Source organism: Pyrenophora tritici-repentis, chromosome 6 (assembly GCF_003171515.1).
Source record: "Pyrenophora tritici-repentis strain M4 chromosome 6, whole genome shotgun sequence".
NCBI classification, from domain to species: domain Eukaryota; kingdom Fungi; phylum Ascomycota; class Dothideomycetes; order Pleosporales; family Pleosporaceae; genus Pyrenophora; species Pyrenophora tritici-repentis.
Window position 1 is genome coordinate 1,683,408 of NC_089395.1, and position 24,223 is coordinate 1,707,630.

The 24,223-nt window shown below is 45.8% G+C and overlaps 5 protein-coding genes across 5 annotated transcripts; 2 read left to right on the forward strand and 3 right to left on the reverse strand.

Moving 5' to 3' along the window:
* Positions 1–3,929: 3,929 nt before the first annotated feature.
* On the reverse strand, positions 3,930–4,174 carry PtrM4_118650 (uncharacterized protein; the record flags this gene model as incomplete). Its single annotated transcript, XM_066108322.1, has 2 exons — positions 3,930–3,933; positions 4,014–4,174. 2 exons carry the CDS (start codon positions 4,172–4,174, stop codon positions 3,930–3,932), a joined length of 165 nt encoding a protein of 54 aa, XP_065961507.1.
* Positions 4,175–8,317: 4,143 nt separating this feature from the next.
* On the forward strand, positions 8,318–8,904 carry PtrM4_118660 (ToxA; the record flags this gene model as incomplete). Its single annotated transcript, XM_001935187.2, has 2 exons — positions 8,318–8,721; positions 8,772–8,904. 2 exons carry the CDS (start codon positions 8,318–8,320, stop codon positions 8,902–8,904), a joined length of 537 nt encoding a protein of 178 aa, XP_001935222.2.
* A 578-nt stretch (positions 8,905–9,482) lies between these two features.
* Positions 9,483–11,543, reverse strand: PtrM4_118670 (uncharacterized protein; the record flags this gene model as incomplete). The annotated part of the gene is made up of 3 exons (XM_066108323.1): positions 9,483–10,007; positions 10,047–11,129; positions 11,190–11,543. 3 exons carry the CDS (start codon positions 11,541–11,543, stop codon positions 9,483–9,485), a joined length of 1,962 nt encoding a protein of 653 aa, XP_065961508.1.
* A 4,668-nt stretch (positions 11,544–16,211) lies between these two features.
* Positions 16,212–21,037, reverse strand: PtrM4_118680 (uncharacterized protein; the record flags this gene model as incomplete). The annotated part of the gene is made up of 9 exons (XM_066108324.1): positions 16,212–16,217; positions 16,286–16,570; positions 16,624–16,734; positions 16,782–16,834; positions 17,444–17,791; positions 18,021–18,181; positions 18,233–19,263; positions 19,312–20,934; positions 20,990–21,037. 9 exons carry the CDS (start codon positions 21,035–21,037, stop codon positions 16,212–16,214), a joined length of 3,666 nt encoding a protein of 1,221 aa, XP_065961509.1.
* A 689-nt stretch (positions 21,038–21,726) lies between these two features.
* PtrM4_118690 (RSN1-TM domain containing protein) lies at positions 21,727–22,831 on the forward strand (the record flags this gene model as incomplete). Its single annotated transcript, XM_066108325.1, has 3 exons — positions 21,727–21,881; positions 21,926–22,717; positions 22,774–22,831. 3 exons carry the CDS (start codon positions 21,727–21,729, stop codon positions 22,829–22,831), a joined length of 1,005 nt encoding a protein of 334 aa, XP_065961510.1.
* Between the last annotated feature and the right edge of the window lie 1,392 nt (positions 22,832–24,223).

A 24,223-nucleotide genomic window follows, 5' to 3' on the forward strand; every position in this document is an offset into this window, starting at 1 on the left:
AAGAGAAGTAGATAATATTAAGTAGCTATAGTAGGTAGCTTATATAGGCTAGCATATAAAGTATAATAATATTGTTCTCTATATAGTACTAGTTAAACTTAGGCGTATAGTAGCTACTATAGCTATCTAGAATTAGCAGCTAGTATATACTTACTATTCGCGTAGCAGTATATCTATTAAAGTGCTGTAACTACTTAAAGCCTAGCTTATCTCTAGTCTAGCTATTATCTAAGATAGTAATTACCTAGCTATTAGATAGCTCTATATACTAGCTGCGTTAGTAGAGCTTAGCAGCTAGAATAATTAGTAGTAGAATAGCCTATCTAGACGCGTTAATATACTCGATTATTATAACCTAGTTCTAGTTACTAGGCTGTATAGTTACTGCTCTACCTATTAAGTCTAAGCTTATAACTATCTTAGACGTAGCAGCAACACCTATTATAAAGCTAGTCTTATTAAAGTTATATATATCTGCATTATATATACTATACTTCTAGCGCATAGCCTATACTAGCTTAAACTAAGCCTATATCTTAACTAGGTTCTTATAGCAGGCGCGCTAGCTATAGAGCTTCCTATCTTACTTTGCCTAAAGCTTAGACTAGCTCTTAACAAAGCGCGATATCTAGTTCTTGCTAGTAGAAGGTAGAGATAAATCTTAGCTACGTGCAGTAAGTAGAGCATTAGCTATGCAGTATACGTCGATAATATATAGTAGAAAACTATGCTAGTTAAGGCTAAGAATCTACTATATAAGAGTCTCTTACTTAGCTTTATCTAGCTTCTATCTGTAGGCGTATATAGCAGGTCTAGGCTATTATCTATAGAGCTAGTTAGAAAGCATTATTCTAGAGACGCTGTATAGCTTAGTAAGCTAGTATAGACTTTTTACGCGCCTAGTCTTATGCGCCTAGACTGCTAGAAGTAATCTAGCTTTAATATTAGTAGGCATAGGCTATTGTTATAGCTCTATTATAGTTGTAATAAGACGTGCTAAGCGCGTTTTAGTAGAGTAGACAACTAAGTAGTATTAATAACTAAGAGGTTAAATACGTTACTATATAGGTTATATAGCACAGGTCGTCTTTACGCATAGTAGAAAGCAGAGTTAGAATTTAATAGTATCTACGTTTATTACTACTTTGCTGCACAGCTTATATATCTAGAGCTAACTAAGAAACACTATTAAAATGCTTTTTTAATAAGCTTTCGTATTAACAGTCTTAAGCTCTTCTATTTTCTATTATACTGTAGTGCAAATTCTTTATCTACTATAGGCATCTTTAACTATGCTTTCTTCTCTAGATTAGAAGGCAGCAAAGCGTTAATCTTCGCTGCTAAACTTATATACCTCTTGCTTAACTAGCTAAGCATATAGCTAATTCTAGAGAGAGCTCTAGCGTATATTGCTTATGCTTTCGCAATCTCTGCTTACTTCGCATAGAAACTGCCTATATTCTCTAAGGTATTAAGTGCTAGTAGATACTGCTAGACGCGAATACTATTAAGTGCCTTATAGCCTCGCAGCGCTTACTTATATATCTGCTCTGCCTTACTTAGCTTACCTTAGTCTGCATAGAGGTTACCTAGCTTATCTACAGCATTAAGAACTATCTCTTGCTCCTTATTCTTATTAACGTCTCTACTACTACTATCTCTAGCTCTTCTATGCTAAACTATCTTACTCTTAACTATCTATCTAGAGCACGCCTATGTATATAGAGGAAGTTAGCGTTGCAGAGCAGCGTAGTCTTAAGTAGAGCTCTCTAGTAAAGCTTAACTAACAGTAACTACTGCTAGTTAACTTAGCTTCGCTGCAAAACGCTTGCCTTACGCATAATATGCCTACTAGTGCACTACTAAATATATTGCATAGTTTGCTGTCTCTATTATCTCTATTATCTCTACTGCTACTTTAACTAGCGAGTAGCTACGCAGCAGCTGCATCGCTTTACTAAACTTAAGTTTATTACTTATAATATCTCTAATCTACTCTAATAGTATCTTCGAAGCTATAGCAGACCTTATGCATGCTGCTACGAATAAGCTATACTATAAGTCCTTATTATCTAAGAATAACTATAGAAGCAGTAGGTTAGCTATAGCTTTATGCCTATTATAGATTGCCTAGTATAAGATAGCCTATATTATCTACACGCTGCAGTCTAAGTAGTCCTATAGTAAGGCATTATCTCTATTTTCTAATACTATTAGCCTATTCTACTGCTAGTCGTAGAAGCCTAGATAGTTCTTAATACTTACTCTGCTCTTCTGCAGATACGCACCTGCTTATATAATTACTAGCAGTAAGCTATTAAGCTACCTAAGAAGCTGCTTGCCTAGCGCTGCGTCTATACACCTTATATTAGCTGCTTATGCAACTATTGCTAATGCTTGCTGTCTACTTACTATATACCTGCTTATACTAACTCTTAAAGATAGCCTTTGCTTATGCCTTATCTATCTTACCTAGCTTCTGCGACTTACCTAGCTTCTCTAGCCTTGCTAGCTAGGTTGTAATTAACATAGACCTATAATTAGAGCTAGAGAGGTACTATCTTATATTAAATGCCTTAGCATTACTGCATTTACTAGTGTACTTGCAGTTAACGTTATCGAAGATAAGCAGCTAAGTAGTATTATTAGAGCGCATAAGCTAAGCTATAACGTCTTTTACTACTATATTAACGTTAGCGCTGCTGTTACTAGCATATCTCTTACTTATCATAGAAATCTAGCCTTGCAGGATTCTACCTGCGCAGCTTATAATGCTGCGCTTAATAGTGTCCTTGCTCTACCTATCTAGCTAGAATACTAAGCTAAAGCAGCAGTAATATCGCTATATAAACTTAACTACTAGCTATATCTTACCTATCTCGCTAAGACTACGCAGGATATATATCTTCTAGCGCTAGCTCTGTCTTAATTATAGTATAAGCACTTATTTAAGTTGCGCTATTTCTGCCAGCCTATCTATAAACTAGCGTGCTCTTAGAATACCTTTAAGGCTAAAGATAGTTTAATATATGCTATAGTCTACAGATTCTTTAGCTTTAAGCTCTTTAATACTATAATATTACTACTAACACTCTTAGCCTATAATGCTGCCTGCGTACGCCTACATCTACTTATATATCTTCTAAGAGTTAATATACCTCTGCGTTGCTGCTGCTATTTTCTTAATCTTCTTCGTCTTCTCTAGCCTAATGTTTTCTAGTCCTTATAGTACGTTAAAGCAGTAGTACTGCTCTATGCTATCTAGCAGCCTCTGCTCCTGCTAGAACTACTCTGCTATCTACTCTATCTCTATAGCTATTGCAGCTAGCGTCTTACTAATATTAAAGATATTATTCTTAAACGCTTTAAGCAATAGCATCTCTATCTTAATTAAGACGACGCACTTAACCTTGCTCTCTAGCAGCTTAGAGCTCTATATAAGCTGCGCCTAGCTCTATACCTTCTATACTAGGTTATTCGCTTCTATTGCCTTATCTATAAACTTCTTGCTAAGCTAGCTAACTGCGATTAAGTTAAAGAAGGTAGCTATAGAGGTTGCTTAGTAAGCCTCCTATATCGTTACGCTATTAAGCAGGTTATTGCTGCTGCGCAGAGTCTTATAGCTTATAAGGCAGACTATCTTGCTTATCTTCTTACTTATTACGCATACGAAGCTATAGACGTTAGCCTATATTCTAGTAAGAGTATATCTCTTATCTATACTTTATACTCTACTTTAGGCGTATTCTTAAGCAGCGCGTTCTTAGATAAGCCTTACTATCTTACTACTTCTCTTACTGCCTGCGCTAGCTTCTCTGCGTTAAAGCAGCTCTGTATCTAGCTCTTAACTATTATGCAGTGCTATGTCTTATAGAATACGCAGTTAGAGAGTAATAGGTACGCAGTAATGCAGTCGCCTATGCCTATTCTTAGCTAACTAAGCATAACAGCAATTAGGCTAAGTTTAACTATTAGCGCTCTTCTTATATCTTGCTAACTAAGTAGCTACTTACCTGCCTATGCTTATCCTGCTAATTATGTTAAAGTAGTTGCATAGCTTTAGTAGCGCGTTAGAGTTAACAGCCTCTATTAGCTGCTTAAGAATTATAAGAGCAGATAGGCTGCGCACGCTGCTGCTATTAAGAGCGAGCAGGCGTAGATTACTAATAGGCATAGTATATACGCATTAGGCAGCAGGAGTTAAAGAAAGACTAAGATAGAGTTAGAGAATAAAGCATAGTATCTATTCTATATGCTAGCTGTCGTCTTAAGCTAGCATTACAGCGCAGCGTTTCTGCTTCTAGCGCGTGTAGCTAAGGCGCGCGTCTCTATTATCCTATCGCTGCTAGCATGCATAGTTAGTAGAGAAGCGTAGGCAAGGCAGAACAGCTCGTGCAGGTTAATAGGCGTAGTTTGCTTATTGCTTATTGCTTCTCTCTATGCCTCTAGTTAAGTTTATAGTCTTGCGAGCGTAGTTTATCTACGTTATGCTAGCCTGCCTACAGATACGTTCTAGAATAAATACTTACTAATTAGATCTCTTATCTTGCCTACGTTGTTATAAGATCCGAACTTAGCATAGTCTTACTTAGAGGCATATAGGAGTGCGTAGAAGAACTATAACCTAAGATTAATTAATATCTATAGGTCTTATACGAAAGAATTGCAGAAAACTACTAAGTTATGTACAGAACTAGCTTAATTAAGTACACTTAATGACTTCGCTGCCTTGCCCTAAGATCTAGACAATCTAGATAATCTAAAGTTGAGCCGGATGCAATGCGGAGGTAACGCAGAGGCTATAGAATAATATGCATGCACATCGTTACAGCCCGCTCGCTTATATAGCCCGCTCGCTTGTAACATACGTTATTATAGTAGCTACAAACGTAGGAGATAATCGAGCCGAAGAAGGACGCTAGTCCCAAAGAGGAGGCGCTAATGAGCGCTCCCTTAAACAGAACACCAACCAAAACACGATGGTTGTGACAGTCATAGCTCCCGTCAATAAAGCGTAAAACACAATAAGGCGCAGATCGCGTGCAACAGAAGTCAGTGCCATCGCGCAAGCAGAGCGTACACCGCCTACAAGCAAGCCGACTGCCTGTACAAAGACCTTCATGGATTCGGGAGAGCTATTGTGGGCATACTCGAGTACCGTAACGTAGGCGAAGATCTCTCCAGCCGCAATGAGGAAGTATAGCGGTGTCTGAACCCAGACGTTGATATTGCTGGGGCCACAGCTCGCACCCTTATCGTAACAAGGGGGGATGCGTATGTGAGAGACTGGACGATGGTGGCGTACAGCATGGAGATACAAACACAAAGCCAACACCGCGACACCTCTCTATACATGCATGCAACGCCCTTCCCTTGAATATCCGTAATAGGTGGACAGCGCGCTGATCGCGATGCAGCCAAACTACTGATAACCCTAGCCGCAGGTTGGCTACCCATCGTTTACAGTGCCACTAGCGTGATGCGGTGGCTAATCAGCAATCGAGCTGCATGGAGTTGCGAGAAGTTGTACAACCGATGACATGATGTGGATGCAGCGTGTCTGAATACATGCACAGTCCCAAACCGAATCGATAGAGTATGGACGAGTAGCCGGAGCTTGATGTTGCGTGCTGTGATCCTGACGCGTTAATGTGCGTGGTCGCTTAGGTACTTTCACGCCAGTCTATATTAGGCCTTGAAGGCTAGAAGAGTCACAAAGATTGCCTCGGCGCAGTGGAGCGATCTGATAATGATGGTGTTTCTGCTCGTCACGCTGCCACAACTGACGCGCTTTGGGTGGGCGTAATGGGCTCATCGCATTCGACGCGGGGCCGTTTGAAGGGACTCTGTGGGTGTGATCGCTCCATGGGGCATGGGCATAAGTCGCTGCATCGGCGGCGCTTAGACGGGCGCGGGTGCGACAAGGCGGCTTCAGTGTCGCTTTCGGGGTCTGCAGAGTTGCGCAGCCATGCATGGCTGCGCTCTGTGTTGGTGAGAATGGGGGTGAACAGAGGCGGATACTCTGCATGTTGAGCCATGTATCGTGGGTTAAGTTTGTTTGCTGCTATGTGTCTGGGCCTCCTTGCGTTCCGGACGAGCCTTTGCCAGCGTTTTAAAAAGGCTAGTTTCGCTCAGTGTGGGGTCAAGACGGGTAATTAGTTGTTGTTTTCATCATCCGGAGGCACTCCCGACGCAAATCAGTGGATGCGCGCACGTGGGTCTGGGACTACACACGGACCGTTGCAATGCACACTACGCGACTCGCGCGCACAACTTTACCTGCTCCTCCGCCTCTCCATCACGGACCTCTATCCTATTTTGAATTAAATTTTGAATTAAGCGTTTTCTGCCACTCCGGCAGGCATAAACATTGCCCAGTAAACACTGCGCTTCTCCATCGCACTAAACTTTCGGTGCGTTATCAAGTATAATACCAGGAGCTTCTTGAAGGCTCGGCCCGACAAGCTGGTAAAACGCTGTCTTCGTGCCCATTCTAACCCGTTTCAATTCTGGTGCAAACCCTTTTAGGTCAAGCGTGCTTAACGAAGGCATCCCAAAACCCGTATACGTATCTCAGGGCCCTCCTTGTAGAGCCGCAAATTGCTATATCCTCTTAAGCTTTAGCCATCCAAACTTAGCATGGCCGTAGATTTCACCGCTGGTATTGTCTATCTCCGGGATACTGCCGGGTTATGCTCCGGTTGATGCCATACCATCCAAGCCACCAAGTTTGGTGTACCATATCCGCAGATCCTTGTCATTTGGTATGAAGGGTACGAAATTTGTTTTCCTACCACGATGTCACGCACAACCCGTTTGCCGATCCCTGTAGGGGAAAACAAGGTCAATGATCTTGAATCGGTTGACCCTGGACTACCGGGGTCAACGATCTTGAATGACTCAAGGCGGTTAACGCTAGATTACCGGCGTCGACTCCGCTCTCGATTACCGGCTCAATCACCTCAGCTAGAAAGACTGTTCGAGCCTGGTTCAGATAACTTATTTCGGGGCCTTGGTGTGTGTATACAGTCCGTCCCTTGATTCACTAGTGTAGGTAAGGGTCAGGCCTGATGTATGCCTACCTCTTGCCCGCCCGACCGCCTAGCTACGTAGTACGCTAGCGTCTGAGGAAAGCCTTAAGTGAAATTTAGCCGAGTCGATTAAATCTAACGTTTGTTCTCTCGTTGTAGCGGTGAAGGGATAGGTATTCGAGATGAGCTAACGTCTGAAGTTTGCTATACAATAATAACAAATCTACTGAGGTCGTTGACCTTGGTGGAGAGCCTGGGTCGATTACCCTGGAGATCTCAATCCGGGGTCACTGTCAGCTAAGCCCGAGCTTTTCCCATGTTCGTTGCTTAGAGGATTTGTATCACGACCGACGACCGGTCCTAACAATAGCGCTGACGGCGACAGTAAGTAGATACAGCTTAATAGAAAGGCCGACGGAAAGTTCCATAGTACGAGCGACAAATACGAGCGCTTTAGTGCATTTCATCAGTATGGTACCTTTGCCAAGTTAGTTACGTCCGTAACTTCCTATCGGCTTTTTTAACATATATGTTAGAACAAGGTCTCCTCTGGTGGTATGACTACCATAGGCGACCGAGTAGAGGTACGAAAGGTAACCCTGTATTGGATTGAACTTCACTAAGAGCTATTGTTCTATCTACTTGTTGTTATGATGATCTTAGGACGTACATGACAGATCATCATTCCGCGTCGGTCCTTCTGCTCGGGCTTACTCCACGAACCTCACCTCGCCGACCTGGACTGAACCTAACATATTCTTAACAATATAGAACTTTCCATATCGCATCAGTTCACGTGCAGAATTGAGAAGGACCGAACTGGTCAGCTCGTAGTGGTAGCACTAGTGTTGAAAGGACACAACTATAGCTAGGATCCGATGGAATCCATGGAGGAGTTCTGTACGCGCAATTCCGCTCTCCGTAAGGATGCTTCGGAGGTGCACATGGTCTCATACATGTAGGCCCGACGAGGATCGAGTCGGTTCCGAAGTAGGATCGTCTCGATTGTTGGGCATCATTGCATGGACATTCAGAGGGCCTACTGATACCTGGAATCCGCACCGTCCGGCTACCTAGCAATAAGATTCTGTGTATATAAAGGGCTAAGGTGTCCGTCCTTGATAAAACCACCACCCTCAACAACTTACCTCGACTATCAGCATCCCGTCCTATCTAACAATCGTCCATCGGTATCCAACTCCAACTCTATTCGCAGGGTCCTAGAATCGTAAGTACACGCTTATATCTTGTTGCCAGCGATAGCTGACAATGAATGAATATAGGTCATGCGTTCTATCCTCGTACTTCTTTTCAGCGCCGCTGCTGTGCTTGCTGCCCCAACGCCTGAAGCCGATCCCGGTTACGAAATCGTTAAACTTTTCGAAGCCGCCAACTCTTCTGAACTCGACGCGCGCGGACTCTCTCTCGACTGGACCCTCAAACCGCGCGGACTCCTACAGGAGCGGCAGGGAAGCTGCATGTCAATCACAATCAACCCTAGTCGTCCGTCTGTCAACAACATCGGCCAAGTCGACATTGACAGTGTTATACTCGGACGACCTGGTGCTATAGGCTCGTGGGAACTGAACAACTTTATTACCATTGGATTGAACCGCGTAAACGCCGATACAGTGCGAGTCAACATCCGAAACACCGGCAGGACTAATCGCCTCATTATTACTCAATGGGAATAAGTCTCCCCACCATTTTATTAGATTACTTATTACTAACTTATACTACTAATACTGTCACTCGGGGGGACGTTTATGAGCTTTTTGGTGATTACGCTTTAATTCAAGGTAGAGGAAGCTTTTGCCTTAATATACGATCTGATACAGGTCGTGAAAATTGGAGAATGCAGCTAGAAAATTAGCGAGCAAGCACTTGTTCTGTATAACAGTGGCTTGTACTAAGAACATGGATTAGCCTATTAGGGAGTGAAGGATGCTCTTTTCAGTGTGCTTTAGGAGAGTAATCAGGAGGGGAATGATCAGGAGAGGAGTCGGATCGAGAAGGAGGAGCACAACCGGAACGGCACGTGTTGGCCACGGCATTCCCCACACTCATTTTGTCATTTTTCGCACTTCCACGCTGCACGCAACCCCCCAGTCAAAATCTTGTCTTCTACATCTCATAGGTGGTAGCTTCCCATAGGTAGCTTTTTGAAATGAAACATTTATCACGGGCGCCATCAACATCTCCCTTGCCATCCCTTGTGAATTCCACACTCACATGCATGCAACGCTTCTTCGATCACTGACCTGTAGCTTTACTACATTAGTAGGAACGAAGTCAGTTAGGCAGTGCTTTTGGTGTTCGGGCTGGCTGGCTGGCTAACGCATATGTATGGTGTGCGTGGGGCAGACTTGTCAACGATCAAGCCAATCAAGCCGATCTAACCAGATTTAGTAAGATCTAAACCTATGCAAGTTAGTGGATTACTATATTAGGTTAGACCGGCTTGATTGGCTTGATTGTTGACAAGTCTGGCGTGGGGGTGGCGCGGGCGAGGCGGAAAGACAGAGGGAGGCAGCGCTGCTCTTGAAACCCAGCATTCGCAGTGCGTAGCCACCCATCTTTATGCTCCCACGAGTTCTCGCAGTAGTATTTGTAGTACGGGTGGAGACAGGTGGCAGCGTAATATACTGGTGAGTCGTCAAGCTTGCGGTAATACTCCTCAGCTTTTACCCAAGCGTTGCGGAGATTAATATGAAGGTGATCTTCAGGCGCCTCCTCGTGTGCATCAAACACTACATCAGCGTATGGCTCAGCTAGCTTTTCAAGCTGATCGAGTAGATACTCGAACACGGGCAAGACCTCGTGGATAGCTCCGAAGCTACTGCCATGGTGTTTGCCACGCCCCTCCAGCCGTTTTGTAGTGATTTTCAGTGGTTCAAGGCATCGTTGGTACTCAGTGACGACCGCCCAATCTGCTGCCTGGAGCCCGCCCGACCTCATCCACGCCGGAGCGTCGCTCTGAGTGCCACGCCGCTCCTTCTAGGTAACGCGGCTCACGTGTTTCTCGATATAGAGATCGAAGCCGCCCTTAAGATAGGTTGCCCGCTCAAGAGCGCTGTAGTATGAGTTCCAGCGCGTAACGACTGGCTTAATTGGTCGCAGTATCTTAACGCGCGCAGCGGCGGGGAGGTTGTTATTAGAGGCCTTCAGGCACTCAGTAAATAACGCGTGTTGCTGTAGTGTTTTAATGTATGTAGTTACAGAGAGGAGCGTACCGAGAGCGCCATGCTTACGCCATGCTGCTATAAACGCCTCCTCGTCGTCGATGTGTTCGGCAGCGTTGTCGTACGCGTCCTTGTTGTTGCCAAACAGCAGAGCCTGCCCGATAAGGTTGATGGTGTGAGGGCCGCAGCGGAGGCGTCGCTGCGTCGGGTTGAAGTCTCCAAACTCGCGCGCTACAGCCGCAATCGTAGTGTCGTTGTTGCTAGCATTATCGAGTACGAAGTAACCCAGCGTATCTGACGTGATCCCGTATGCCCGTAGTGTTGCAACAATAGCTGTAGCGATCGCCTCACCGGTGTGGGCACCGTTGAGCTGCGGCAGAGCGATAGGCAGGTCGTGGATCTCACCCGACGCTGTGGCAAAGTGAGCAACAATCCCAAAGAAGCCCCGCGCCTCTCCCTTTGTCGTCCAGCCGTCAAAGCTTATGTGTATTTTGCTAGCAGCGCTAGACAAGGCGTCGACAATCTGCGGCCGTATAGCGTGGAACAGCCGCATCGCGTAGGTTGCAACACTGCGTGGGGATCGCCACAACGCGCCCTCTGCCTCCGTACTTACTTCTCTGAAAAGCTCACGCGTTGAAGCTCTATTAATAATCTCCATTGGCAAGTTGTTGTCAAGGAGCCATAACACCAACGCGTGGCGGAAGCGCTGCACGTCGAAGTTGCCCATTGCGTTGGCTGTAGATTGTGATATTTCGAAGCCGCCGTTGATCGCCTCGCGCAGTGAGAGCTGTCCAATCGGGCGTTTTGGTGTAGTGATTGAGCCCGTACGGCAAAGGCTATGGCTCTTAATGGGCTGGGCGAGGTGGGCGGCGGCGGAGGACGTGGCTTTTGAGCAGTCGATAATAACGGATGGTGCCTTGTGTATATGGCAGTATTTACACACCTAAAGCGGGCGTGTAGGTCGGTCTATACGCACGACGCGGTATCCGTGTGCATACACCCAGCTTTGTGTTCTCTCGGGTTGCTTCAAGGGCTTAATATAGCGACCCCCAAGCCGCTCCCAATCAAGCCCATCAAAGTTGTCGCCGCCGTTATCAATATAGCTATCCTCAGCTGTCTCTGTTGTTGTTGCTACAGAGCCAGTGCCAGCGTGGCTGCCCTCGGTGGGCGCGGACAGTGATTCTTGAGGTTGTGACTCGAGCTGCTGCCTCTCCCAAGCTTGTGAGGGCGTTGTGGGTGGTGGCGGGGTTGCTGAAATTCTTAATCGCTTTGTTGAGGTCGTATGAACGTTTAACGAACGCGCGCGCTTCTTGGAAGCTCTGGGGGGCATAGTGGTGGGCGTCGCGATACTTTGATTGTCACGGGATCGCGCGCGTCGGCCGGGCTGAGGTTGGTTGGTTGGTTGGTATTTCCTACTCGGTTTCAGCCGTTAGGCTATGCCCGGATAACAGGCGTGGCAGACAGCCGACGCGGTGCGGACGTGAATCTGCACCACCCCACTTCACTCTCGAAAGAGCCATCTGTCCCCAGAGGCCTGCGGTGTCTGGCTTCTATCTACGACTATGTACATCTCGTCTCTAGAAGTGACGTGTTTGCCTGTTTGTGTTCCTCGAATTTTCTTCCTGCGTGTATGCCATACTCGAAGCTTCGTGTGTGCAGCGTTGTTCAAGGCTCGTAGAGGCACGGTTGCCTCGTGTTTTGCGGCTGCAATACCTTCAGTCTCCCCCTAGCGTTCAGCTGTCGTGTGTGCTAGCTTGCCCTGATACCCCCAGGGCCTGGAGTAAGTTCCCTGATCTCCGATGTTCTTCAAGTGTTGTAATGCCGTCTACTAGGTTCCTATGCGGCTGTGTTGTGTGGTGTGACCTGCCGCTGAGCGCAGCGGCAGCAGCATTTCGTCGTAACGCAGCTCCACAAGAGCGATTCTCCGCTCGTGCGTGCCGTCGAGCTTACTGAGCATGAGAGCTCTCGCGCAAATCTCCTCAGACCTTGTCGGGTTGTGTCGAAGGGGCACCACTCCTTCAACACAAAGGGGCGACAGTGGACGAGGCTGTCTGATAATCTGTGAGTGTATTGTGGCACCGATGGTAGCATGCCGGATGTCTGTGAGGTGATTCGCGTGGGAGGTGATGCTGTTTAGCCCGAGGGCTCGTCGATGCGGGACGTCGCAGACATTGTCGGATGGTGATGGGCTTGCTTGCTAGCCCATCAGTGACTGCGTTGTGTGTATTGTGACCGTTATATTCAAGGAGTGTCTGGGCTCCGTCGTCGCGTCTTGCGTTGCTGTGTCGTGGCTAGATGGCTGCCGCTGCCTTTGGTGGACGTGTCATATTAAGTAGCTTGCTCGCGGATTTTGCTGTCTGTGCCCGCCAGGGCCGCAACAGCGGCTCTACAGATGCCAACCGACGCTGGGGGACGCGCGGTGGCCTGTAGAGACTGTTGCGGCCACTGGCAAGTGTTTTTGATACTTTTTGTGATGGTAATTCCAAAAATTGATTTCTCGCTGTTTGTCGTGTTCCTATCTTTTGTTTTCTATAAAGACTACCTGTGCTAAGAGAACTGTAAAATACCCTGTAAGATGCTTACTAATACTTGTAAGAAACAAGTCTAGCGGTTTCCGTAGGTAAGGGGCGGGGGGTTATGCTGATAGGTGCTAGAGCAATTAAGCGAGACAGGGGTGAGCGTGGGATGACAGTTAAGCGGCGTGTGCAAAGCGGAAGCTGCAAGTGCATTAGAGTGTAATATAATTCGTTGCTGTTGTACATTTAATCTCTGTGTATAAAATTAACTAGAGGCAGCTTACTCTCCTAGAAGCTCTTGCCTCGAAATTTCTAAAGATAAACTGCTCTAATTACTACACGCAGCTTGAACTACTCGGAACATTAGAGCTAAATTTGTAGTTTGGATGAATAATTAATAAGTCCATGAATTCCTTACATATCGTGCAGCTCCACTTCTCTAATCTCTTGCTTTAGATGATTCTAGTAGCAGTATTTGGTTTCCATTACCGTACCGTCCTCGGAGAACAGATAATAGAAATCTTCACTAGGAATTTCTGGCACATCAAATTTCCCCGCTGTTAGCGTAAGATTCTCGAGCTGATTTGCTCTTTCGTCCATGTAAGCTCCACGTAAGCTCACAATGAGGAGATGCTCTCTGTACTAAAGGTCTCCTATATAGCTATTAATATGATGCTTGCATGTTCAGCACTATCGCTCTCAGCCCATTGCCCTGATTTGAATGCCCTGGGAAACAGGAAGTGACCTTATCCTACAGCTCGTGTGGAAGTTTAGAGTATGCAATCGTTTGGCTCCAGGGTACAGACATCAATATGTATACAAAATGTCTAATGAGTACGTTGTATAAGTTATTAGAAAAGCGCACCTACTATTTACGAGGAGATTGCATGCTGTAGCTAAATTGACTATGCATAGTACTGTTATTCAGGAGACTTGTTAAATCTCTAATGTTAAGACGGAATCTGAGTTGACCAAGCGCCTAATGGCTATTCGCGAAGATTTGTAGTATTTCTCGACGCAAAACATGTATTCATGTGCAGATTGCTAGCAGGCGTGCATGCAGCTGTCATTGCAGTTCATTATGCCTCTTTTTTTCTTTCACAACTAATTACTCGTTCTAGACAGGAATCTAGCAAATCTTTCAAAGGACTAATTAGCATTATTCCTAAATAATCTAGCTTCTACTTTAGCTTTAGCTGCATTTAAATGCGCAAATCAGCAACTATTAGAAGCCTAGCACTTCCTACTAAGCTCTAGCAAATGTTATAAGAAAGAGGACTAACTAAGTTGTCTCTGCAGAACTTCTAGACCTTGCTTTAAGGTACTTTAACAGATCTATTGTAAGCTGCTTCGATGTTTAATTCTAGGCTGTATTGTTAAGTTCTAAACGTTATAAGATAGATATGTGCTGTATTACAATAATCTTCATTCGGCTAAGGCAAGATATACCTACGACGAAAGCCTCTGTCACAGAACATCCACTTTTCGCCTATAAGTCTAAAATTAAAACAATAGCGGGTAATGCTGTTAAATCTATTCGAATTAGATTAAGGCGCTCTAGTAGAGATATCCTAGTCTCTTGAAATCTTGAAATATAGAAGGTTAAAGCATCTAGATTAAGCAACCTTTTTAACTACTCTATGCCTTGATTACCTATATGCAGCACTAATGCTTCGTTACTTTACTCTTAATTCTACTTCATCGGACTGTAAAGCTCTAAAGGCATTTCATTTAATTACTCTGCACTATGTTAAGTTACTTCAGCTCACAGAGAACTAAGAAAACACAATCTGAAGTTGATTTTTCTTATAATTTTGCAAATTCTGCCCGACATGAGCACCGAATGTGGCGCGGATGGATGATAGGTTCCTACGTATATGCTTGGCTCCCTGTAGGTGATCGAGACTGGAGAAACTACCCTGTTCTTCTTGTAGACATCTGCAAAGAAGCGACAGGAAGAACATTTTTCATCGTAGCACACTTATACGATCAGAGTACAGCGTCTCAGTATGTACTGGCACTTACAGGACGAGATCGAAGGCTCGCCTCTAGTTCGTTGCGAGTGTGGCCCCGCGATACGTACATCCTCAGTAACCACTTCGATCTCGTCCAAGAATCTGAGCTCCGGACTTGGTCACGCTTGGATTCTGTTTGCATTGATTTGAGTTGGGCTTTCGATATACGGACTAAGAGACTCATAAAATGCGAATTCTCACCAAGGACCGACATAGGCATAGCATTAAGGACAACCTTCTGCTTCCGAAGATTTCTCCAGCTTCCATACGAGCTCAGAGAGAACATTTACTATTACGTATTGTTCGATGAAAGACAAAAGATCTGTAGAAGCCTTATCTACAGCAATAGCTTACTTGAAAAACGGAAGCACGACCAAAGGGGCTTGCGATGGTCCCGTGAGCTTGCTTTACCTTCAACAGGACCTCTACCAAGACTTCAAACACCCGGAATATTCCTCGTCTGTAAGCAAGTCCATTCAGAAGCATCAGAAACGGTCTATAGGACAAAGGTACTCGTGATAACAATTACGTCTGTGGAAGACGGTCTCCGTAACCTCAACGAAGACTGGTTGCCTGATATTGGTCGCTTCTTGCGCATTAGAATTGATCTTTTACTTGCTTGCCACACGTTGGACACAATTCTTGGTCTCACAGGGATCATCTGCGAATGTTTTCGCCGCATCGCAACGCTCCTTCAAGAACGTGCCTTAGGGCTCCAGTTCCTAGAGATTAGATTCGGAACTTACAGTCTTCCTATCAGACTGGCCAGATACAAGGATGTGATCAAATATAAGGATGTTTTAGAGGGAATGCGAGAATTCTCGGAAAACTTCTCTAGAGCTAGATTGAAGATCAGCACGGAGAGAGGGCCGCTGAATATCTGCTGGGGTATCAGTGAACGTCAGAAGAAGGCTGGAGACTACAGTTGTACATGCACGTACTTTTGTGCTCGCTCCCTTGAGCAGGTATGGAAACGTGTTTGTCACGGACCTGAGATAGGCGCTGAGGATGCAGACTGTGCTTTAGCAGTAGAGAATTGTCAGCATATGGGCTGCAAGCTCCACGTTTGGTAATATTGTTGTGCTAGATGAAGATGATGATTCAGAAAGCAAGGAACGAGATGAATCTGTCATGGCAAATTTTGGCTACATGAGCTAATGTAATTATCGCTGATATAGTCTACAGGGTTAGCCCTTCCGGCTAACCCTTTAACGGCGCTCTATGCTGCAGACTTGCCTACATTCCAGATCTTAGGCTATCTCATGTCCTCGCCCTTGTTAACTACATTCCTAGTTAAACTAACGTCAGTCTCTACGTAACAGGACACTCTATATAGCACGACGCTATAGATACTCTTTAATATAAGAAATTACACGTCATCTTTAAGTTGCACGATAGCTATATCAGAAGCTGATTGCGATTTTGCTGCTAGGTATGTTCGTTGACGTGAGCTATACAGCAGGGCCTTTAAAACTAAGTTATCTCTGTTGTTATAGTAGTTTCATAGTTACATAGTCGTTGCAACTTCCAATGCTACTGACTTCTTTTACGATATACCGACAGTCTTTCTCCAGATACGTTGCGCAGAAGAAACGTGTTACCAGTGTTTTCTGCGTGCATCGGCCAGGGTATAAATAGCGGAGGTGTCGATGCCAAGTGTCCTTAACGTAGTACTGCAGTGCAAAGATCCAGAAGTTCTTGCTTGCGCCGGCACTCTTCGATCTCAATATGTAGTAGTACCCTTCAGCTCCTTGATTGTAATGCTTTGACCTGATGATATTAAGACATGCAATAGGCTGGTACTTCTTTCCTGGCTCGTAGTTGACCTAAAGACAATCAGCAGAGTTTGAATTACCTAGGATCTATGATTTTGAATCACCCAAAGCGCTTCATTGGCCTTCAAATGCTCGTAGATAGCTGCGAACTTGGAGTCTGGGGCTCGAGACTCTAGATTATTGTTGAAAATATTTTCAAGAGCGTCTGCTGCCTCCTGCGAGCTTCAGCGACGATGGCCTAACACGCTCAGAGGTTACCAACCATTTGGATGGCATCTCTTTCATATAAAGCTCTTTTGTAGGGAGTGGTCAAGGCTAATTATCTCAGTAAGCTCAGGTAGAAGCATTGGCATTAGGAGCAATCGACCTACAAGCTTGCATATTTTAAGAGTAGCAGTAACTTAAGCACAGCGAAGGAGCTTAGGATGATGATACGATCCTCCTAAATTGTGGGCGAGCGGACTATATCGTGCTGACGGCATCCAACCAGATTAACGATGGTGAGTATCACGGAAAAGCACAAATCTTATCCTCTGCATTGTGCCTTCAAGGATAGCCAACAACGAAGCAATAAAAGAGTTGCATAAGGACTGAAGCATAGATTATCGTACAATATGTTTTCTACTATGCTCTATGTAATTCGCTTCGCAACTGCTAGCCGTGTAGAATAGTGGACGATTGACTTATGAAAGCGACGCAAAAGCGCCTCAGGATCATGGAACAATTGTACGAGCACATGTTTCTTGCTTTCTCTCAAATCTTCGCAAAACACCCACGTAGGCTCCCATTGTATCCAAACTTTGTCCTGCTCCTTGTGTACAATATAGCCTCGATGGCTGGAAAATGTTTTTTGCAAATAAAAAAATATGCCCTTTGGCATTGGGGCGACTCTCCAGTAGGCCAGAAATGCAAGACGACGGCTACCTGCGTTTGAAGAGTCAAGCAAGAACTTGGCTGCAACATATCCAAGCAGACCGGGCCGGTCTTTTCGGACCTCTATAGCAGGTTCGTACAGGAGACTGTGAGGAGAGGATTGGATTGACTTTGCTTCCATTGTAGGCTCCCAGGCAATGAGTAGCTGATCTTCGCCTCGAGTGTGGACGAGCCATCCCTGGTGTCCATCCTGATGGAGTGCATGGTACTCATCTGCCGAAAGCCAGGAACACTCCCAGAACACAAGTATGTTCAGGCGGTCGATGCTGATAGCGCCTAAGCAGGACCATGCATCTTCTTCAATCGCTTGGTTCCCAGGCTCAGTCTTCATTTCGCAGTCTAGATGATGATTTGGTGCAAAGATGTACAAAAAATTGTATTTAGCAGTTATGAGGAGGCGTCATAATTGACGGCGAGAGAACTATATATAGAGAGAAATCAATTAATTATTTGGGCAATGCCTTCGCTTAGCGTGATGGCCTTGGGCTAGCGTGATGGCTTTTGGTATTACCGGTGCAGCAAGCTAATTCGAATGCATTCCACTACGTGAAGAATTGAAGAGGCCTACCCCTGAAACTCTCTGCATCACGCTCTTGGAGATCCAGATCATGTGTAAGGCTATCCGAGATGAGATCAAGGACAGTCTTTGGTACCGGGTCGAGCAGCTCTGGTCTAGCCTGCAACACCTTGCCGAACCAAACAGCCTCCGCTACCGTCAATGTATCTATGCTGCTCACTACTATTAGCAGAAGTTCAAGCACACAGGGAACTGCGTCTTACTCTTTCAGTTCAATAGGCTTACTAAGAGCGTTTTCCTCGAGCTCATCGAGCTCTAATCCAAATTTAGCCATGCTCAGAGTGGGCGGATCAGCCCCAGAACTCGGAAATAGAACGAGCAGACCCGGGTCTAAAGATCTCCCGCCCTGCAAGACATGGTGCAGTACTCTCCCTTGACTGATGTACTTGTTAATTTTGCGTCGAACGCGCTTCTGATTACCCCCGTACACCTGTACAAGTTTGCTACAAATCTCATCTTTAACCATGTCCGGAGCCCGCCTGGTTCTTCCCGAGGGGCTGAGACCATAGTAAACTCGGTTGATTTCTTCCGTATGTGGAGTAGGCGGTAGTTCCTCAGAGATGCCATTTTTGAAGCTGGCAGTTCGCTTTCGAGCCAAGACTCTTTGTCTTTCTTGGTAGCTATTGCGCTTCGTCTCTTGTAGCGCTCGAACTGCACGCATATATGTCTCAAAGTAACAATATTTGATAAATCGTTCTCTGGCAACCAGAAGATGGCTTTCATTCTCCAGCTTATCCAAGTGAATGTGGATGTAAAACAATTTCTGGAAGAGGGGTTGCTCCATGTCTTGATATGTTTGGTCTTTGGTGTTCCTGGCACAGGCCAATTTGAGGGAGTCAAGAATGCGAGGAGATCCGATCTCGTCCACACACTGCAGTATCCTCAGACAACGTCCAAGTTCGATCTTAGCAGGCATCTGATCAAGTGCTTCCCGTAGCGCTCCGTGCTCAAAGTTCTCCAGATTTTGTATACAGATCTTATGGGTTTGTACTTGCGTCTCTAAGTGTACCAATCTGGGCCGCGAATCTATGTGTTGGGATCCTGTATGATTACTAGAGATGCCATACTTCTCAAGGATAGAATCTCGTTGATACGGCGCTAACAACTCTCCTAGAAAACGTAGGCGTAAATCACGAGAGGACGGGAAGTTCTCGAGCCGCCTAGACAGGAAGTAAGCCTCTGCTATCCAAACCGACAGCAGGGTGCTTTCCACGTGTGGCGCAATGTATCGAGGCTGGACAAGGTTAGTTAGAGTAAGCAGAGGGGTGGGTGAGCGCCATACATTAATATATTCCGTCGTCCATTCAGGGCCTATCAGCCACGAAGTCCCAAGAGACGCTAGATCTACTGTCTCACTATCGAGGACGTACAACTTCTTGCTAGTCTCAACTCCGATTACAAGCAGAGGTAAAGCCTCTCCATCCCGGCGTATTATTGCTACAAAATCCTCGGCTGGGCTTCCTTCTGATGAGGACTCCGGATCGAGTTCACTGGAACAGACTTCAAAAATGCAAAGTGGGCCGGGAAGTAACGTGTAGATTAGACCGTGTATAAGTGTTGACGTGAGAGGCCTTTCTTCCACCAAAGGTGACAGAAGCTCCCGAGGGTCAAGGTGATCTGCATCCTCTACAGGTTTGTGCGGAAGGCGAAAGCTCAAACGACAAGCAAGATCCACATAGCCTTGGACTATCGGATCATTGCCAAAGCTTTCTGTGCGAACGGGATACATCATATTTCTTTCGTCGGAGGCTGTCGTAGCCTCTTCGGCATCTGTCTGCGGCTCGTGGTGTGGAGTGTTCAAATAAAAGTCTCCAAACGCTTCATTGAAGAACTGTGGCGATGGGACCTCCTCGAACGCAAATTCGTCCGAGGGCGGAGTCGTTGCGTCCTGATGTGGATGATTGACCACACTGTGGTGTGGAGAATCAGGTCCTGGTTGACGATCAATGTGGTCTGGATCCTCCGCTGCTTGATTCTGAGTATTAATATCAGGTGTTTGATAGGCTTGGGCGTTTGACTCTCCGTCGAGAACCTGCACTGGCTCGGTGTGATCTGGGTCAATTAAGTGTTGTCTATAGGAGCCCGCAGTGGCCTCTTCGACATTTGTCGGCGACTCGTGATTCAGAGAGCTCAAACGATAGTCTTCGAATGCGCTATTGAAGAACTGTGGTGAGGCGAAGTCATGCATGGTAATCTCCCCGAAACCAGATCCATCCAAGGGCGGAGCCGTTGCGTCCTGATGCGGATGATTGACTAGACTATGGTGTGGAGACTCAGGTCCTGGCTGGCGATCAATGTGGTCTGGATCCTCCGCTGCTTGATTCTGAGTATTAATATCAGGTGTCTGATGGGTGTGGGCGTTTGAATCTCCGTCGAGAACTTGAATTGGGTGTATCCTTGTACGCTCATCTTGTTCATTAACGAAAGATCTCGTTGTATAGAGCGTGAGGGAGGGTGATCCTTGCTCGATGGGGTGTTCCTCTTCCGGCATTTCAGTCCTGTAATGCTCCTCTATTGGGGACTGATTTTCGAAGTGATCGGGCAACAATACCAGATTATTAGTCATAACCCCCCGAGCAGCATTTCTTGTTGTGTGCTCATTAGGGCTTGCCTCATGGAGCATTGTGAACGGTAGGTTATCTTCAACACCGGACTCAGACTCCGTCTCGGTTTCAGTGACAAAAAGTGAGTCTGCTGTAGCAATGCGTTGAGACCGTCGTATTCCCTGATTAGCGCTGCCTTTGTGTGTAGACTGCCGATCGGAATTCATGCTTGCTTGTGTGGCTTTTTTGATAGATAGTCTCTGCTCAGCGTCTTTCTTCAAGCGATCGAGCGCATCGACTAGGGCTACAAGGTCATCGCAGTCGACTGCATCGCTTACTTGAACCCAATCAAATGCGAAACGCTGTGGTTGGTTAGAAAACTTAGCTGTGGTGTTTTAGTAGTCGGCATGCACACACCTTGATCAGCTCTAGGGCTGAAGACAGAGAACGGTTTACATTTACCATATCGGCGCTATAATGCAATGTTCTGAGTAGGGTTAAAAAGTGGTATTAGCAATTAAGCACACCGCATCTACGTAGCTTTGTGACGGCTTAGATACCTTCTATTGAAAAGAGTGAAAGATCAATCTTTTCCTCTACCACAGGCTCACTAATTCGAAGTCACCATCTTTCTTCCGTTATGCTAGTGTAGTCCGCACCGGATGCAATGGCCCGTACCGGATACAACGCATGCGCTTACTCGCTAGCTCATGACACTAGCTTGTTCTGTAAACGACCTCTTTGCTTGGCGTTTTCAACGCGACGCTTCAGGTGCTCGTGTTAAAGACGCTAGCCTATTTCCAGAAGAAAGCGTTGAAAAGACTCGTTTGCCCCTTACTGTCTATCAACTACATGGTGACGGCCTCTTTTGGTCCAGCGTCTTTAACACCAGCACTCGGAGTGCTGGTGTTGAAGACGCTAGCCTTTTTCAAGAGGAGAGCATTCAGAAGACTAATTTGCTCCTCAGTATCCATCAACTACATGGTGACGGCCTCTTTTGGTGTAGCGTCTTTAACACCAGCACTCGGAGTGCTGGTGTTAAAGACGCTAGCCTTATTCCAGAGGAGGGCGTTGAGATGAGGCTTCTGCCCTTCACAGTCTTTCGTCTATATATCCAAGTTCACAGCATATGAACAGACAAGAAGACCAAAGCTATGGATGAATCTTTTGCGAACTCGTTTGCGAAAGCTCAGCAGTTCTATGGTATCTCTTTGAGCTCGTTCATCGCTTCTGTCTCCCTTTCCACGGTCATATTCACGCTAGAAGTTCTTGTGTTTTTTATTGTCCGCAAGCGCTTGCCCGATCTCTAGTACGCTCACAATATTCTTTCTAGTCTTGTGCTAATGATCGCAGTACCACTGTTCCAGAAGACGTTGACACTACCCGTACAACACGGAAGAGACATATAGTAGCCAACTTTGTTCGATTTGAACGCCACCACAAACATTTTGATAGATACTTTTTCCGCCGGTACCTACGGTCGCTGATTGTTATCTTTACCCCAGCTGCACTCCTGATAACACCTATTCTCGTCCCTTTGAACTACACCAACGGAAAAGGCGCGGTGCTTGGAGTGAGTGGTCTCGATGTCTTGGGGTGGTCCAATGTCGGCCTTGATCAAGCAGATCGGTACTGGGCTCATCTGCTCTTCAGTTTGGTTTTTATCGGGCATGTTTGCTGGGTCATCTGGAGCGAGCTTGCATTGTACGTTGCAAGCCGGCAACACGCACCGAACGCTGCTTTGTGCACAGTACTCGTCGACTCCATACCAGACGATTGGATGTCTGAAAAGGTACTTACATCTCAACTCGAGGTCTTTCCGGGTGAGGTCACTGCCATTTCTTTCAACCGTGACTACAGTGCAATTTCCAAGCTTGCAGAGAGACGGGAACGTATGGCTCGAGCCCTCGAGACGGCAGAGATCTCCAACATAAGGAAGGCTTGTAGGGCAGGCGTACGGAAACAAAGCAAGAAGTCAAGCTCCGTTAGGTGCTTGCAATACCAATCACGCAACCTCTTAAAGCTGTTTGGCTGGCTAAGACTTGAAAAGGTCGACACCACCCTGGTTTATCGAGAGGAACTTCGCAAAACTGGTGAAAAGATGGACTTGTATCGCGCAGCACTAAAGGAATTCCCGCCCCTGCGGTCCGCCTTTATCACCTTCGCCAATCCACTCGCCGCTCACATGGTGTGCCAAACAGTAATCCATACAAGCTCAGGTCATATGACACCCCGTACAATGCCTTTGTCGGTAGATGATGTCGTATGGAGCAACGTCAATATCACCTGGCGGGACAGAACCTTACGCACCATACTTTCAAATGTGCTCATTGTAGCGACAGCATCTGCATGCGTCTTTCCAGTTGCATTAGCAGGACTCCTCTCCCAGATTATCTATATCACACAAGCGGTGTCTTGGCTGAGCTGGATCAACAAACTTCCACAGTTCTTCCTAGGCCTACTTCAAGGTGTATTGCCTCCCACCCTAGTGGCTATTCTGATAAAAGGATTCGTCGTTGTACTTCAATACCTTGTCCGAAAGCAGGGCATCTCTTCTAGGAGCCATATCGACCTCAAGATTCAAGACTATTACTTTTGCTTTCTCTTTGTCCAAGTTACTGTTGTAATATCTTTGTCTGCAGGGCTTACTGCCATCGCGAACGAGATGACACATGGAGCTTCGCTAGCTGCGACCTTGGCCAAGAACCTACCAAAAGCAAGCAATTACTTCCTTTCCTATATTCTCTTACAGGGTCTGTCAATCAGCGCCAACGCTCTGTTGCGGATAGATTGTCTAGTCGGAAAGTTTATACTTAGTCCGATCTTCGACAAGTCTGTCACTCAGATGATGATAAGAAGAAGGGGCCGGGATCTCGAGTGGGGCACTTTCGTACCAGTTTTCACAAACCTCTCCTGCATTGGTAGGTACTAAATTTGAAATCACCCAGTCTTCGCTGAAACATACAGGATTTCTCTATGCTATCATATCGCCGATCATTATTCCTTTCCAGGTTCTTATATTTGGCTTATTCTGGATAATCTACTCTAGATCAAGTATACTACTAACCGAACGAGATGGTGGGGGGCTCTTCTATCCCAAAGCCCTCAAACATCTCTTGACAGGCTTATACATGATGCAAGTCTGTCTCGTAGCTCTTTTCCTTCTTGTACGAGACTCGCAAGGCAAGGCTAAGTGTATTGGACAAGCTTGCATTATGGTGTTTGCTATAGGAATGACTGTTGTATATCATCACTTGCTTTGCAGGGCATTCAACCCCTTGTTGAGCTTTTTCCCCACTGCGCTTAAGGATACCCTAGCCAAAGATTCAACGCTATCTCCTCCTTTTCTTCACAAGGCCCTTGCATCAAGTCCGACAATCAGTATCCCCAGAGACGACCACGGTTTTGGCTCTACTCGAACATTACAGCTTAAGGCGGAGCTAAAAGGAGTGAACATATCTAACACGGACGCAATCATTAACGGTTCAGGCGATATGTGCTTGAGATAGAAAATTGTGAAAACAAAATTCACCTATCTAGTAATTACCGTGCTTTACAAGCAAGTTAAGCGAGCCGTCCACCGTATCAAGATTAGCGTCTTTCCTTGTAACAGAAGTCAAAATGATGGTTGCCGAGCTATACTAGAATGAA